The following is an 18,892-nucleotide window of genomic DNA, read 5'->3' as shown; positions in this document are numbered from 1 at the left end:
TAAAATTGTTTATGTGTCATGTGTACCTCTTCTTCCACTAGCATCACGCTACATCATCATTTCATATGGATTATTGTCCTTGCTAGAAATAAATCATGTTTTGTAATCCACATTTATATATAAATACATGTAAGTAGAGAATAAAGTAGGATAAAAACCAAACAAAATCCAAACGAAGTTATTGTTATCATTGTATTCTAACTTACTCACTATTAAAATTATTTTTTTTAAAAAAAAAAACACTAAATTAACAAGTCTTTAAAAACGTCAAATATTAAAAAAAAATTAAAAAATAAATAAATAAATAAATCAAAGAACACTCGAAACAAAGCCTAATAGGTTGCACCACTAGTTGATAATAATACGCCATTCCTCTAATGTAGATATTGTCATTGGCTTATGGCTTTTCTTTTACCCTCAAGGCCTCAAATAAATATGTTTCTGATGTTAATACGGAGTACTATTTTAAATGGAGCTCCCAATATCTCATCACTACGTTCACTAGTATTTTTTAGGATTATTTTAATTTTTAAAATATATTTCCAATGTTAATATTTTAAATGTGTTTTTGTAGTTTATACACCACAGAAAACAGCAACTTCACCAATCCTCCGTACAATGCATGCCAAATTTGAACAAAATACATAAAAAAACAAGTTATGCGGAAAATAGAAATTAAAAAAAAAACTTCAGAAATTCTTGTACATTACTTCTTGTGGGACAATAACTATGAGCTGCCAATTTGCCATGAAAAGTAAAATATGTGTCCCTAATTCCAAATCACCCGTGAAAATGAAACTCAAACCAATGAACCACACCCAAATACCCAATTAACTACACGGCTAACGATTGTTTGCATTGCAAAGCACACAAAATTGTGTGGCCAAAACTCACTTTAATATGTTTGCATATCTTTTTCTGTGCTCCCATCCAAATCCTATTATAAAGGTCCCCTTCATTTTTCATCTCTCTATACTACACACGATTCACTAGTCCATTCTCTTATTCTATGTTTTTGTGTAGCTGTGAGTCTTGTGACTGACATGGACATGTTGAATTCGCCAGATCTTACAAAATCAACCCAACTATTATAACTAGTAAGCTAAAACAGCACGATGTGACAATTATTTTTGAATATAGAAGTTTTAATCATAGATTTATTACAAAAATTATACAAAGTATAAGACATTTTTTGTTAAAGAACAAAAGATCTGCTTCTGGCATAAACAAATGAAATATAAATACAAAATAAGTCTATTAATCAACCAAGCCTTCACATATTATCTTATGATGGTTCGACTTCGATCCTAATATGACTTAGTTTTATCTCTGATACATATATATCACTTGATAGTTAGTACCCCATATCCATAAGCCATAACCTATACAAGGATAAGGGATAACATTACAATGTTCATTCCAATGGACAGCACTGATCAGCTAAAACTCAAAACGGTCCACAACATTGAACATCGTCAAATTCAGGGCACCTAGAAAACAAGGCATTGCATCTTCGTTCACTAAGCCCCAAACTTGGGAACTTTAGCAGTCGAAATCTGAGCTAGGAAGTGCTCAGCCACAATTCTTCTCTGGATTTTCCCAGTTGCAGTTTTCGGTAAAAAGTCAGTGATGAAAACCTTCTTAGGGACCTTGAATGATGCCAGGTTTTTCTTGCAGAATTTTGCAACCTCTTCCTCATCAATCTCCACTCCGTCTCTTGGAATAACTGCGCAATTTATCTGTCCATGTAGCAGAAATAAATCAACAACCATCCAATCCTCACAAGTAACAGCAAGAACCAGCACAACACAAACATAATCAGGTAAAATCAAGCAAACAAACTCCAGTTTCTCAATGATCTTCAACGACGAATAACAAAGAAAGGATATTCATATAAAACCATGGATTTTCACTAGTATAATGCTAAATATACAAGTAATTAGACAGCTAAATTTCTTTCCTCCATAGCTTTTTGCAGCGCCTTTTTAGTCAAGTGGTTCATTATCCATGAAAAAAGCATACCGTGATTATTTATCCACTTAAAACATCATTAACAGAGCATACTAACAAAAGTATCAAATCCCTCAAAGCATACGTCATTATCAGGTACATGAATGGTAGTAGAAGGCAATGATCAACCAATTTCGATTCTGGAAATCCAACTGAACCACACATGATCCTAGAAGAATCAAACACAGCACCTCATGCCTTTCACCTCTCAACCACATCATGAGGCATGTAATGACTCAACTACACGTGTATCCGTCTTTAAGTGTACAAAAGTAATATCCATAACATCCAAGTAAATAAGCTTACCACATCCACAAGTCATATGTATGGTCCTTTGTCTAGAACTGTAATTCTATTAGCAAATTCATTGCTTTCAAGAAAAGATGGAAATTAGTTCATACCTCCTCTCCATACTTGTCATCGGGGACCCCGAAAGCAACAGCTTGCGCAAGGTCAGGATTGGACAACAGCACTGCATCCACCTCAATTGGTGATATCTTTTCCCCTGAAAGAAATTGGGTAGAAAACAACTCCACATATTAGACATTTTAACTTTTAACTCAACTTGAATGTGTACAATCACACATGTGGAATACCAAGTGGTGCATTATTTACAAACCAACGAAGGTGAAGAAAAAGCAGCTCCATTGACTAACAAAAAGACAGTGACTATCTTGGCTGACCAAGAAAATTAGTTTAAAGAAAACTTAGTTTACCAACCATAAAAAGCTACGTTCTATCACGGTTTCACCTACTCGAGTGCGGTTATTTTAAATAGGCAAGTATAAGATGATTCGATTTTACACTCTCTCAACATCCTTAAAAAATAGACCTCTTTTGATAAGCTTTCTAGACCATGCTGCATACTACAGAGTACTCTAACTAGATTTTTTTAAATCCATGTACGACTCCCTTCAAAATGTGATCTTTTATTTAAAAACAAAGGCGAATGACACAGATGTAGAGATTGGAGCTACCAGACACACATCTAAATAAAATCGTCACAGGTAGGTAGTGGATTAGGAAACCCATATCCTAACAACTTTCCTGCTTGGTCACATTCCATTAATATAAACACTTGGATTTTCTTACGAGCCAAGGGTCTAAGACATGTAAAGCGATGGAGTCATAGTCTAATTATAGCCGTAACCACTTATGTACATAGCACATTAAAAAATATATTTATATCAATATACCTATAATTATTTAGTTGACAAGGTTTATACATTACTTAACTTTGGAACGACTTGACAACTGCGCTAATTAAGTATCCTCGCGTAACACGCTTGACAAACATAGTAATTTAACACATGCTTAGTAATTTTAACACAAACAAACACCCTAGACAATTCTTATTTTGTTACACTTTGAACTAATTTGATAAGAAACTTTGTTGATCTATTCCTCAAAAGTGTGTTCTTATAACAAACCGTAAAACAAAATTTCAATAATAATTATAAAATTCACCCTTGTTAATTAAAAACCACAGTTAATAGATTAATGCTTTTAAACAAGTAGAAGGTAAAATAAGAGATAAATGATGTATACCTCCACGGTTAATGAGCTCCTTGATCCGACCCACCAAATGCAAATACCCATCTTCATCAAAAAACCCAACATCACCGGTATGAAACCACCCGAATTGAAAAGCCGCCTTATTCGCTTCCGGGTTATTCTTATACCCTTTTGTAACATTCGGGCCCCGAATACAAACCTCTCCTTTAGACCTAGGCCCTTGAACCTGACCATTTTCATCCAAAATCGCCATCTCTTGACCCACGGGTCGCCCAACCGAGCTCGCCTTATGAGGCCCATCCTCAGGCAACGGGTTAGAACACATTAAATGGGTTGCCTCAGTCATTGCATACGCTTCCAAAACAGGCGCACCGAATGACTCCTCAAGCCGGTTAAGAATTGTCGGGGCCAATGAAGCGCTGCAGCTCCGAATAAACCGGAGCTTCGGGTAATCAGTCTCGGGCTTACTCATGTGGCGATCAAGGATGATCTGGTGAATCGTTGGAACAGCGGTATACCAAGTAGCGTTGTATGTCTTCATGTCACCCCAAAACGACGATGCAGAGAATCTTCCCGAGGAAGGGAGAGTCACTGCAGCGCCAGCACCGAGTGAGGTCAGCAGTCCAGCCATCAATCCATGAACATGAAACAACGGCAAAACAATCACAGTCGAATCAGACTCAGTAATCTTATAGACAGTTTTAATGTTCCGAACAGTTGAGAACAGGTTAAGCTGACTCAGTGGCACCCCCTTGGGACGGCTGGTAGTCCCGGAGGTGTGGAGGAAGAGCGAGACATCGGAAGGGTCGTTCACAAGTGAGGACACCGAGTAGTCGGGGTTTGATTCAGGGTGAGTGAATGAAAGAGAAAGTTCCGAGTCAGATGAGGTGAGAGATGCAGTAGCATGAGGAATACTCAGCTTCGCAGCAGCGCTTTCGGCTGCGGTGTTGCCTTCTGGGGAAGTAAGGAGTAGTTTTGACTCTGAGTCCGAAAGGTAGAACTCGAACTCGTCTGTTGTGTAGGCTGCGTTTAATGGTGCTGCCGTCGCTCGAACTCGTATCACCGCCAAGAACATAATCACAAACTGTCCATTCATTAACATAATTTTAAATTAGTTAATATTTTTTTTAAAAAAAAAAATGTCATTTTTCATAGAAAATTGTTCTCCAATTTCTTATAAATTTGCTTTATACTCACTTTATTCCCTACTAACTTTATTCCTATTAAAAATGGATAAAATCAAACATACGCCTGTAAAATCTTACTATTTGTCTCGATGTGTAGTCTCAAAATACGGAGCTCTTCGTATTATTATTGAGTATTATTCTTCGGAAATGTACATTAAGGACAAATATTAAAGAACGGAATGAATGTTACTTATGAAAATCAATTCGTTTAAACTGCGAATATTACCAAGAAAAGAGAAAAAAAAAAACTCCCGAAAATTTATAAAAGCAAAACTTATAAAAGGTAAAACAAATTATGTTAATGTTACATAAAGTGGATTGGTAATACCGTATTACGAAAGAATTTAAATTACACATATTGTATGTTTATTTATAAAAATAAAGATAAAAATCATTTGATTTTAAGAAAATTAGATAAAAGGCAAAACCATTGAATTACAGAGAATCAAGGAAACTAGAACCCTGATTTTTTTAACAACCAATAAAAAAATTAAGGAATAATAAATCAATAAAAATGGTATACCTCAATGGTGTTAGGAAAGGTGAGGGCGACAACATCGCCGGGAACAACGCCGGCGGCAAGGAGGCGGGAGGCGGCATGTTCGACCAATTGGTGTAAGCGAGAATGGGTGATATCAAACTTGCCGGAAACGGAAATTGCTCTCCGGTTTGGAAATTTTCCGGCGACGTCCTTAAGAAGTCCGGTGAGAGTTAGACTTTCCATTTTAGGAATTTGATAACAGAGAAAAAAAAAATGGTGAATTGGGGTGGGGTGATGATGGTATTGGAAAAGATACGAGAAAAGTTGGTTAGAATGCAGCGAATATATAGGCGGTCGATGGTGCGTGTGGGGGTCACAACATCACAAGAAGAGTTAAAGACAATTTGCTTACTTCCTCGAGGCCTCGATTTGCTACGTTCTAAAATACTACTACTCCTCTGTCTCATACTTTTTTTTTTTCAAAAAAAAAAAAAAAAAAGAAAAAAGAAAAAACTAGAGTTACTATATTTTTTTTCCTTTTTTTTAATAAGCTACAGTTTTATTTTTTAAAAATTTCTTATAATTAAATTATATATCTTTATCGGTTTATTCACTAAAACTCCACACAATCTCATTTTTAACCTTAAAAAATTAAAAGGAGTATTATGTGTAGTATGGAGTAAATAATTTGACATGGATTCCTAAGAAAAATTTGTATATGTGTGTTAAATGGAGGGAGACAGTTAAATATGCATGTGATGACGAGAAAAATAAAGAGACATGAGGAGTGGCAATTCGGGTCAACAGGTCGAGTTCTACTCATAATTCGGGTCGATTTTGGGTTATGTTTAGAAACTATCAGAAATAGTGCAAAACTTAATATTACTACGAAATATGAAAATTGGATCAAATCAGGTCGAATTCAGGTTGTTCGGGTTCGATTTGGGTTGGGTTCGAGTTTCTCTTAGTAACTTCAGGTCGGGTTCAGGTTATGTTATCGGGTCGGGTCAGGGATTGCCAGCTCTCATATAATAGTTTGAAAAGAAAATAAAACATTTGTTGCACATAATTAAAGGTGAAAGTAATTCGGATTAAAATCGAACCAAACCGAATTAGTAATTCGGTTTGGATTTTTTTTTTGAATTCGGATTTGATCGGTTTGGAAAAATTAAAAAATATGGATTACGGATTGGATTCGATTTGGGGTTTAAAAAAACCGAAAACCGAATTACAAACCTTTGACCCATTACTTTAAGCCCAATTTTCTTTTTCAAAGTATCCAACCACTTTCCCCTTTCATATATAAACTAAAAAAGAAAAACCCTAATTCTCAATTCTCCTTTGTCAATATCTTACTCTCTCACAAAGAATGTAGTTAACAAGAAAATGTTGAGTGTGATTTTAGGAATTTTTTGAGTGAAGTTCGGGTTTCGAATTTGAATGTAGCAAAGGAAGGGAACAAATTATGGTTTGGATTGGATTCTAATTTGAAAAACCGAATTAATTTGGTTTGGTTTGGATTGGATCGAATCTTAATTCGGTTTGGATTCAGATTGAGATTTCTGAAACCAAATTAATTCGGATTGGATTCGGTTTTGGCTATAGTCCAAACCGCAAACCCAACTTTCACCCCTACACATAATATGTATCATCCACTTTTAATAAATGTTGCACATACTATGAAACGACAATAGTAAATGTCTTATTTAAATTTATGTTATTATATGAGTATTTACTAGAATCACTTCAACGCATCATCTAGAATCACTTCAATGCATTATTTATTACTATGTAAATTTTTTTTTTTTAGTAATATTACTACCTCTGTTTTATTAATTGCCATAAAGTGTATTACTCCGCATTTGGGAAACATAAATAAATAAACAAATAAATAAAAAATTGTTGCAAATCATAAAAAAAAAAAAATAGAAGTATTATATTATAAGTCTATAATCTATGTTTATTGATAATCAGAAACATATATAATATATAAAGGATGGAGTTATTTTTATTTTAAGTACTCATCTGTTTAATAAAAATTGAGTCAATTTTTATTTTAAATCGTTTTACTTTAATCCTAGAAAACTCCTCTTACTATTTTACTACTCCTCCACATAATGTATTACTTTTTCTTATATTTACTCACCTATTTACCTCATTTCAATTATTTTATTTTTTACATTTACTCAGAGACAAAAAAGAAAAAAAAAAGTATAAATTATTACTCACTAATATTTTTTGAATTAGTAATTAATACTCCATACTTTTAATTAATAGTCCCTCTGTCATTTAATTACGTGCCCATTTCTCCTTAATATATGAGTAATAAATGTTAAAAATAGGCATGCAGTTAAGAAACTAATGGAGTAACAAAATCAAAATGTTGTTATAGCCACATTTAAGAGCAAGAAATTAAAAAAAATGGCTTTATTTGAGGTCACGAATAACGTAAAGGTTGATTCTTCTTTCCTTTTTTGGGCCCTGATGGGAAAAAGTTTGGATTTGAGGAAGCACGCAAGTAAATGAAATATAGGAATATGGTTTAGAAGTTTTTATTTAGTCTTACTAATTGGGCCCACGACTAATAAATCCCCGACAAAATTAAGGGAAATAAGTTGCTTAAACTCAAAGTCTTATAAGGTGTTTTAGTTGAAACTTGAAAGAGATTTGAGATACAGATACAATTACAAGTTTGATGCGAATCAGAAGATTTAACTATTCTAGACTTTCTTTTTGTTTTTTTTTACTATGAACATGGTCAAAATTAAAAATACTAAGTAGGTTTTTAAAATTGCACTTAACCTTATTGTAATGTACATGTCTTTAAATTATTCAAAAAAAAAAAAAAGTACATATCTTTAAATATAAAATGAATTAGAATCTATTTTCGTAAGTTTAACTTGTTGATTTTGTCTTAAATTATAATATTTTAATTTTATTATTACGGCCCCGTTCACTTCATCTTATTTTTGCTGAATTAAAATTATTTTTATTGAAACAAAATTATATTTGCTGAACTTAAGTTATTTTTACTGAACTTAAATTAATTTTACTGAACTGAAATTATTTTTGTTGAACTAAAATTATTTTTACTGATTTTCTATTAAAATTCTTCTTTAAGATAACTGAATTTTACTAAACTGAAATTATTTTTACTGAACTGAACTTATTTTTATTGAAGTGATATTATTTTTACTTAGTATTATTTTTTTTAAGGTAAAGTGAACAGGGCCTACCTTTTTACAACATAATTTTATTCTCTTTGATAATGATACTCAAGTTTTTCTTATTTGCTATATTCAATATGTAGTATGTGTTTTTCTTATACATTTATAGCGGTTGATGTTTTCATTCTTGCATGGGGTACATTTTCAAGCATGCTATTCATTGTGTCAATAGTTTTCTTCATTTTAAAATCTGACTATACATAATACATATGTATACTAAATTTTGACGGAGAAAGATGATGTGGCATTAAGTAAGATGATGTAAGTATATAACTTAGAGGTGGTGATTAGCCCCTATAAAACTAAGATAATGATAACTTAAATGTGTATTAGTCTGGATAGAGGGAGATTATTTTTTCCATTTATGTCAAAAAATGAGACTTAATCATCCGTTTTTAGTTTGATTGGATGACGATCAAATATATAATTATCTTGGTTACCATTCGAGTGTGTATGACATGGTCCTATGATTTATTATCAATAAATGAGATTCCATTACCCCTTTTTAGTTAGATGGTGATTAAAAATGTAATTACCTTGGTTTTCTTTTTTGTGGGTGTGACTGGGCAATATGAGAGAAGAGTGTTTAGGTTTGAAGCACTCACATTCATCCAACTATGCTTTATGTAATTTGAAAATACAGTTATCTTGGTTACCTTTCTAGTGTGTATGACGTGGGACTATGAATCTATGATTTATACCAAGACATAATAATCCCTTTTAATTTTGTACCTTGATCGGATTGTGATTGAAGATGTAGTAATTACCTTGTGAAGTAAATTGCTAAACATATTAATTATTGTGTCTGTAGATCTCTTTTCCTCTATCTTGTTAGACTTGTTACAGAGTAGTAATTTGACTATATACATGTATATTAAATTTTGATTTTGAGAAGTAATGTGACATTGAATAAGATGAAGTGCGTATAATTTAGACATGCGGAATTAACCCTTATAAAATTAAATAAGATAATGAAAAACTTAATAACTTTAATTAAATGTGTATTAATCTAGATAGAAAGAGATTAATTCTTCCATTTATATTCGTATTAATGAGATTTAATCATCCCTTTTTAGTGCAATTAGATGCGATAGATCGATTGAAGATATAATTACATTTTAATGTGTATGATGTGGCACTGTGATTTACTACTCCGTATTAATAAGTGAGATTTCACCATCCCATTTTTGTTTGATTGGATGGCGATTGAAGATGTAATTACCTTATTGGTTTCCTTTTTAGTGGGTATGACATGACAGTATAACTCTATAAGAGAAGAGTATTTATATATTGGAGGCCTCACACTCATCCAACTTTCCTTTAATAATATTGATTAGAAGACATTTAAGGCCTATTACATTTACTGAATTGAGCTGAGCTGAGCTGAATTGAATTAATTGGAGTTGAAATGAACTGAACTAAATAGAGCTGCAATGAATATTTTATGAGAGAAGGAAATTAGGAGCTGAACTGAACTGATTGGAGCTGAGTTAAACTGAACTGAACTGAACTGATTAGAGTTAAACTGAACTGAACTGAACTGAAATTAAGATGAAATGAACAGGCTCTTATTTTAAAACATTTTTAAAAGGACTAATATAATAATAATCCCTAAAAAAAACTTTTATAAATAATAATCATAAATACTAGCTTTGAGAGAACAATATCTTGACTACTTATTTACTTTTATTGTTAAAAAATAAATAAATTGTAATATCCTTTATTTTTAAAAGACAATTTCATTACATAAAAGAGTTAAAAAGTTTTTCCATATATTAAAAGTTTAGAACCTCTCCAATTTTCCAAGAACATATTCATGTTTATCTTGCATATTAGCACGTTTGAAATTTAATTTGAAATATTAAATATGGATAAGGATTACCCAATTAAATAATATTTTTTTTTTTTTAAAAAAAAAAGCAAAAGTAAAGCTACAAAATTAAAAAAGGTAGCAATTTCATATTAGCATATGATTTATGTTAGGCGTTGATTCACCATGTTGGTATAGAAATAAACAAATTCTCACCTATCACTTATCAGTCACTCACTCCATTTTTATTTGTTTTTCATATTTAACTTTTAATAAAATATAATGAAAAAAAAGGGACAAAGAGTAAAGTAAATAAACTCGTATTTCATATTATTTTATTTTCCATTATTTGAATCTATTATTCGCAAAATTACATTTTAATAATTTTATTGAGCACGTAATATACATAAAACAAAAACAAAAATAATGGGGATGAAGCCAAAGTAACAATTTTAATAGGTTTTGCAAGGGGGAGGGGAGAATTGGGGGAGGTATGCCACGTGGAGGCCATTGATTTGAAGAGATTGGGTGTGTGTAGGGGAACTCACGAGTGTCGCTGGCCTTGAAAATTACATTACCACATAACATCTTCCACCATAGTCTTATTTCCTTTATTTTCTTTTTTATATTTTATTTTGGTATTTTCTGATTTTAATTTAATGCAATAGATGTAAGATGTGTACGTGCTTGGGAGAATCATGGAAACGTGGCTTAGATTTAATCCAAGGTCTCTATGTCTAAGATTAGATCGAAATGATAATTATTCACTTCAAGTATGGTTGAAATAAAAAGGGCAAATGGCTTTATGGCCCAAAATCTATGACATGTCGATCACAATATTATTAATTATTTAGGTATTGATTAGCTTCATAAAGTGTTGGTTGGAAAATATCTTTACTATACTATTCTCATTTTTACTCCTTTCTATCAAGTAGTTTCATCAATTATATAGATAGTGTTATACTCCATCCATCTCAGAAAATCGGATACAAATAACATTACACATATGTCAAAACAGTAGTTTGACTTTTCTTATAAGTAAATATTAATGAAAATTATTTTAAAAATTATACTTTAAAATTTTATATTAATACGTATCTAAAAGCATATTTTATCAGTAAAAAATTGTGATCAAAACTAATATGTGAGTAGTGAAAAAGTCTAACGTCTCAAATATTCAGGGACGGAGGGTGTAAATTTGAGATTGAGTTTCGTTCACTAAACTTTTAGAGCACTCTATTCATGACATGCATGTACGTGATGAAATTAGCAGGTATAACCAAGTTTTGCATATGATCATCAATTAGTTTATTTAAGAAGTTAAAAATATTAAATAGTGGTATTCAATTATTCATCTAGGGTTTAATTTCGTTTAGGTATACGTATTGAAGAGTTTTTATTCACCAATAATCTTTTAGGGCAATCGATTCATGACATGCATGTACGTGATGTAAATAGTAGACATGGTTTCAAAAAAAAAAATGTAAATAGTAGACATAACAAAGTGTTATTAATGATCAACTAGTTTAATGGATTATAAATATTAAGGAGTGGAATTCCCCTAAGGTTTGATTCATTTAGGTACGTATATGTCTATAAGATTGTACTTATTACTACTTCTTAGAGGACGTTTGGTATAAGAATATTAGAAAAAATCGGAATGAAAAAGAAACAAACAAGGAGGAGAAAAAAAAATTCATTTAACTCTTACTTTTATTTCCATTTATTTGTTTGGTTTTAGTGTTTAACCATGAAAATATATCACTAAAACTCAAGTGGTTCCTCCTCCTTCTCCCCCACCCCCCCTTCTTTGTTGTTTGAGGGAGGCAAGGGAAATTGTTATCTTAGGTTAAATTGTTTTAGAGAGCTAACAGAAATGTGTAAACTAAAAACGATAATTATAATTAAACACTTAATCACAATAGTAATTTAATTGAATTGGTTTCCAACAAAACCCTACCAATTAGCTAAGTTATAGCCTCACCGCATTTTTCTCCTTCATGGATCATATAATGCGACTAATAAAGAATTAGCTTAGTATACGATGATCATACTACCTCCGATTTTTTTTAGTTGCAACTTTGGAATTTTTTATATTTCTCAAATAATACCCCAAAGTTGCAACTAATTTACAAAAATCGGAGGTCGTATATTACTACATAAAATAAAAAAAAGGATTCAAAAAAAAGAAAAATCAGAAAATTTAAAATTTTCACGCATTTCCTTTCAATTAATTAATGAAAGGAATGTTCTTCAAGAAAAAATAAAAATAAAAATAATGAAAGGAATGGAGGTTGTTCTTATATATTCATACTCATGCATGTACTATGATTTTTTTTATTCTTTGAATTGAGTTGGATTTGATTGGCATCGATTTAAACTCAGTTATCATCCTTATTATAGGTAACTTTAGTCACTTCATCTATATTTTATATGTGTATGCTTACACAGAGTATATTTCTTTTAAAAGGTCCAACTTTTAACAATGGTCCATCATAGGTTAACCGTACCTTATCCATCTAATTAGTGAAACGTTGTCACATCTAATATGGTGCAAATTGAATGTGCAATAATGCCAATATGCCATACAAGACTTGACCTTATCTCTATCATACTAAAAGAATGGAGTTACCATCTATGAACCCCGTGAAATCTAACACTTAATTTATTATTATTGATGATGTTATGACAATTAAGTCGTATTGGATAAGTGATGATTTTCATTTTTGTGATAACTTCAGTACAAGCTACAAATTAATAGGGAATAAAAAAAAAAAAAAAAGATTGCATTGGTTTTAATTCTTTGTAAAAAATACAATAATTTAATAGAGAAAAGGAGACCAAAAATGCACTCCAAGTCTCCAATGTGGTCGTTGTCACAATTGCAACATGTATTTATGAAAGAAAATGTAACAACGGAGAAAATGTAACAACGGAGAAAATGAAGGAATGTTTAACGCGGAATTAGGAGAAAAATAGTACTGTATCGCACAATTGCCAGAAAGTAACGGTGAAAATATGATCAGTCAAATTGCCGGCTACCCACCCCTTGAATTTTAAACAGAAATAATGATAATGAAAGAGGAAAGCAACTAGTACTCCGGTACAATGGCTGAAATTCATCAACATCACGCTTGTCATTAGCTTAAATATTGGAGACAAAATGACCAATAAATCTTTTTTCTTCTTTTAAATTAATATTATTGTAAACCATTAGATTTTCACTTGTGAATGTTTATGGAAGTATATGTATATTGACTTTTTGAATTGACTATCTTATCCCACTTTTAGTCTATAATAAACTAATTGAAAAACATATTACTCCATCAATTGGTCAATTTCACTTACTGTAAAAGCTACATAGGTGAACGCTTGAGAGTAGAGAGAGGAGGGTAAGGGAATCCTCAACTCCCAAGCACATGTAGATGATGGGGTTTGAATTTGTGACCTCAAATTCATGAAGTGAGTTCCCCACCACCTTTACCAAGCATGCTTGGTTAAAAGCCCAAAAGGATACTGTATATTGTTGTATTATATGGGTGAAACTAATTTAGTATACGCATACACGACTAGGTCAACTAAACTTTTATAATTAGTACTCAGTATGTATGTACAAACCTTAATTGACTAGTAGAATTAGATCAACAAACTAATTTGCATTGTAATACTTACTGTAAAAAAAAATTGTGAATCCGTATAAAAGATGAAGAGAGTATTATATTGCTCAAATGAACAAAATAAAATAAATCTTAGAACTTAAGAGTAATATTGCATATACACTTTGTGTTATCTTTTGTTGTATGAGTGAAACATGTGATGATCTTGTCCACAAAAGTAAAGTTGTAAGGCAACTTGCATGGTTTCTTTCTAAGTGGCACGATTTTGTGAAGGGAAGTTGTTTCCTTACAAGCGCACTGAGTTCATAGTCAATTTTGGCCGCTCTTTAGTAGTTACTGCCTCAACTCTCCATTACCCCTACCACTACCCTCATTAATTCATGCTTAGAGTTGGACACGTTAAATGTATCCATCCTATCCTTGAATTTGATCATATACGAGACGGTTTCATGTTATAAGATGATAATGGATGTACTTTGAAATTTAAAACTTAATTATGAAAGTTATATTGTTATTTGACAATAATGAATACCGTAATACTGCTTTCACATTTATACCTTCTTACATAAAAAAAATATAAAATATGAAACAATCTTATATCTTTACTTAGTTTACGAAAATGACAAGCCTTGTTGACATTAGATTTTTCCTTAGTGCTTAATAAGACATACTCTTTGAGCCTATCAATTTCTATCTAATTGTAGCTAACCAATGTACGAAGTATGAAATTGAACATCACATCTTGTAAGAATTCAATACGAAATGCTTAAATAAATACAAAAATGTGGACATTAGATTTTTCCTTACAACACGGCCTTGTTTAGTTGTTTGGTTGCTTAGAGCCTTAGACCAAAGAACAATGACACCTAGTTTTCAGAACTACGAAGTAATAATACTACTATTCCAATAAACTTGCTAATTCTTGCGAAAAATATTTGGTGTAAAGACGTAACGACAAATCAACTAAACATGTCATAAAAAGAGGCTAATCAATTGACTATATTCACCATTTTACTTGATTATTTCTCCACATTTTAGACTACAGCAATTAACATCTAACGTATTTAATTTGTCTTTTGATTTCTTATTATTGCTTATTGCAGTCTCCAACATAGGTTTTCTTGCACCTAGCTAGATGTCCGGAAAATAAGAGTAATCAATTTGTAGTACTAGATTTTATACAAGCTTTAAGTATCATATTCACAAAATCACAATAGCTTAACTACATCCATCTAAATTTTTCATTTTTATATTTTTGACCGTTTCATGAAGAATTGATTATTTGGTAGATACATATAATTAGCTATGAAATATTTTAACTTTTCTTAAATTCCTCTTATCTTTCACTAAAAATCTAACAAAATGAAAATTGGTAAAGGTAAATTCATAACAGGCTAGAGACTAGAGAAAGAGAACCCAAAGGAAATTAGAGCAAATTAAACCTGAAATCTTGTGTATCACCTTTTTCACTCAAAAAGTAAAATTAAAACATAAAATTATATTTGTAAAACACAAACAATTAGTTTACAATCACATAAAGTTACGGAGCATATTTAAACTTAAACTTTTCAATTTAATAAAATTGAAACAAATGTTATGACTACATATCTTGAATTTTTTTTTTTTTTTTTTTTTTTTTTTTTTTTTTTTTTTTTTGACAGATACATATCTTGAATTTGAGTGTTTATGAATTTATGATCAAGAGTCGGCCCAAGAAAATATTCAATATGTACTAATGCGATCAAACATGGGTTATACGATATACTTCGTATAATAAAAGTCATAGCAACCAAATTAGATACTTGGACAGCTCAAATTTTATATAAACAGGCCCATATGTATTAAACTAATAAGCCCACCATAATCTCAATATGATAATATGTACTCTTCACTCTTCAGGTATGTATGTTTTATAATTAGCAACTTACCATAACCAAGGCCTTTTAACAAGTCATCCTGATTTCTGCTCTAAAAAACAGCAAACAATTTGAGCAAATTCTAACAGTAAGCTTGAACATAAACGGGCAAACATTACCCTGAACTATGAAGTGATCGAATGTATAAAACTAGAGTTGTAATCCAGAAATTAAGTTAATTAACACCAATACAGTATTTGTCATGGTAAAGTTGATCACAGTGATTCATGGCAAGTGACTTTTTTAAAAGAACAACTCCAAAACACGAGCTAAATGAAGTTTAGTCACTTAACAAGCAAAAGAGTGTACTTATACTTCCAAAATCAGAACTCCAATGCATACTCCCATAGTTTGGCCATGACAAATTATTCGTGGTGGTTGTACTAGCAGCAGCTGCAACAAGCAAACAACACGAATAATTCAAGAGGATAATCAATTGAGACAGAAATGAAAGTAAAATAAAGAACAAAACATTATCATTTCAGACCACAAAAACAGAAGCAGAAGTTCATTTAGGACTAGTACCTTCTTAATTTTCCTTTTTAGCACTGAGTTTCCAACTCCTAGTGCACTTTAAGGCATTCACCAGTTTAGGTTTCAAAGATAACAATGTCCTTTCAACTCCCCTTTGCTCAGTATAGTACGCGTCATAAGAAGTAGCAACAGACATAGGAATAGCCAGGAAGTCGCGAGCCATCCTTGATAGCTGAGGATACTTACAGCCGTTATCTTTCCACCAGTGCAGCATGCTGAAATTCCCCACCCATGGCAAGATAGGCTCCTCTAGATACAGATCAAAATCACTCTTTTGCGCCTTACCATGAACAGATTGCATTGACTGACAGTACTCCTTCAGCAAACTCAGATTTTCCAGAATGTCACGACGTTTTTTCTTGGCCTGTGTTTCAGACCCTTCCTCAATTTCCTCTTCCTCATCTTCAGAATCAGAACAATCACTTAATGGATACTCCTTTTGATCACATTCCACCACATAGCCATCATACACTGCGCGAATGTTCTCTAAACAAGTAGCTGTCCTCGAGTCAGCAGGACAAAGCACTAAACACATATCATCCCAGTACTTATTGAAGATCTCAAGCATTTTCTGCGCCACAAGTCTCACAAATGCATCTGAACTTTCTGACTCTTTAGTAAGATAAGCCCGAATCTCCTAAAAATGTGGTAGAAACAGATTAGGTGTTGGCCTCTTATATTCAAATAATCCTTCAACGATTCCATATATTCTCTCTGCAATGTTGCACACGCTTCTCACTTTTTCCCATTCCTCCTTTGATGGCACTTCATAGAAACCATTTTCTTCTACTGAAGAAAACTCTCCCATTGCCTCCAACTCTAAGGCGTCTGAAAGCTTAGAAGTTGTGAGATACCATACAGGCTCTGATTTAGACCAACTCAACAATTGAACCTTGTCGATGATTGTATCGATCTCCTCAAATCCAACCTGAGCCATCCGACTTACTATATCACAGCTGCACTTCACATGAAACAATTGGTCATTCATTGGTACTTTCATCGACTTTTCAACATTTTCCTTCACGATATCAGCCATGTCAGAGCCATAAGTACCTCCAACAGTTAAAAAGTATTTTGCTATCAATATCATACTCTTTTAGAGACTTTAAAATGACTTCAGATGGCCAGCCCATGCTCGTCCCATCATAAACAGGACAGTACCTAATCACCCAATTTCGTAATTTCCAATCATCATTAATGAAATGAGCACTTAAGCAAAGATAATGATCACATCGTTTCTCATGAACATGTACATCCACCGAAAGACTAATCTGTCCACCAAGTTTCGAGAAAACACCCTTCACCTATAAATTATCATCCTCATATAATTTCAAGCAGTTACGCTCAAGAGTCTCAAACTTGAAACCTATAAACGCTGGATTGAGGGATTGGACAAATTGTGTAAGAGATCCATCACAGAATGAGTGAGGTGCCACTTTATGACAGCATACCAGCTTTGCAAGGGACTGTTGAGCATATTTTTCTCGTTGTTCAACAGATTCGTTAACCTTATGTCTTTCCATTATTTCCTAAGAAAATAAAACAAAGAAATTAACACAATTCATTAAGCTATTCTTTATTAAACAATGTTACAACTTCCAAGATCAACCGAATAAAACATTTTAGTTCATCGTGTATTCACTATTCAGTTGACTAAAACAGTAAAACCACGCACCCTTGTATAATGAACAAAATTGTGGAAGCTAGACTAAGACAACTAAAAGTTCCATAACACGCTAGAAATCATTAACCTAAATTTAACAAAGGGAACAAATCATGTAGCTTAGAGCATTTCTAGGACATTGTTTAACACAAAGTCACAAAACTAATGAAAATTAAAATACCATGCTACCACACAAAATGCGCAAGAGTGTGATGAATTATAATACCATGCTACCACAAAAAATGCACAAGGATGTGCTGAAAAACGTACAAGGCACAAGTATGTATTTCGTTCACCATAATTTCACGTATGTCCAACATACGTTCAAATATGGGCAAAAAATCATGGGAAAAAAAAAATCCGGTTTGGAAAAAATTAAGGGTCACCCAATTTCAATTCACGACTAAAATGAGTTTTGTTAACTTGACAAGTGCAATTATCAGACAAGGAAAAAACAAGTAAAGGATACACAACCTAAGAGGCTTTTTTTTTTTTTTTTTGAGGGGAACACAACCTAAGAGGTTAAGAGCCCTTATATACAAAAATCCATCCTAAAAAACAAAATGCCCTAAATCCTCAACAAGCAGAAAATACCGATGCACCTTATAATTTTTTTTTTTTTTTTTTACTAAACCCTAATTAACAGAGTATCAACTAAGGTAATCAATAATTTAGTCTTAAGAAGCAACATTTAAATGATCTAACACTTCTCTAGAAGGGTTTCTAAGTGACAACTACTACGGAGTACAAATCATAAAAAAGATTTTAACTTTTAATCGAACAATACGTGTAAATGTAATCCAGATCAAGTACATAAACAAGCAATCAACAAAGAAATTTAGGACATTTGTCAGAATTCAACTAAAAATGACAAAGAAAAAATAAAATACGGTGTAATAAACCGAAATGTAACAAAATTATTGCTTTAGCAG

General features: G+C 32.1%; 1 protein-coding gene and 1 pseudogene across 1 annotated transcript; both read right to left on the bottom strand.

Moving 5' to 3' along the window:
* Positions 1 to 1,231: 1,231 nt before the first annotated feature.
* LOC145562799 (oxalate--CoA ligase-like) lies at positions 1,232 to 5,489 on the bottom strand. Its single transcript, XM_081623199.1, has 4 exons — positions 5,236 to 5,489; positions 3,559 to 4,609; positions 2,412 to 2,515; positions 1,232 to 1,739 (listed from the first exon to the last, which is right to left on the bottom strand). The coding sequence occupies exons 1-4, from the start codon at positions 5,434 to 5,436 to the stop codon at positions 1,521 to 1,523; spliced, it is 1,575 nt and encodes a 524-aa protein (XP_081479325.1). The 5' UTR covers positions 5,437 to 5,489; the 3' UTR covers positions 1,232 to 1,520.
* A 10,803-nt stretch (positions 5,490 to 16,292) lies between these two features.
* On the bottom strand, positions 16,293 to 17,820 carry LOC145565624 (zinc finger BED domain-containing protein RICESLEEPER 2-like; annotated as a pseudogene).
* Positions 17,821 to 18,892: the final 1,072 nt, after the last annotated feature.

This window comes from Chenopodium album, chromosome 10, assembly GCF_948465745.1.
Source record: "Chenopodium album chromosome 10, dcCheAlbu1.1, whole genome shotgun sequence".
Lineage (NCBI taxonomy): Eukaryota > Viridiplantae > Streptophyta > Magnoliopsida > Caryophyllales > Amaranthaceae > Chenopodium > Chenopodium album.
This window is presented reverse-complemented; position numbering and strand designations above follow the sequence as displayed.

Bases quoted from the DNA above. Each gene is read 5' to 3' on its own strand.
- LOC145562799 (XM_081623199.1), bottom strand. From the start codon at position 5,436: ATGGAAAGTCTAACTCTCACCGGACTTCTTAAGGACGTCGCCGGAAAA. The intron at 4,610-5,235 runs GTATACCATTTT...ATGAATGGACAG, and splicing joins CCTTTCCTAACACCATTGAG to TTTGTGATTATGTTCTTGGC. The intron at 1,740-2,411 runs GTATGAACTAAT...CTACATGGACAG, and splicing joins ATGACAAGTATGGAGAGGAG to ATAAATTGCGCAGTTATTCC.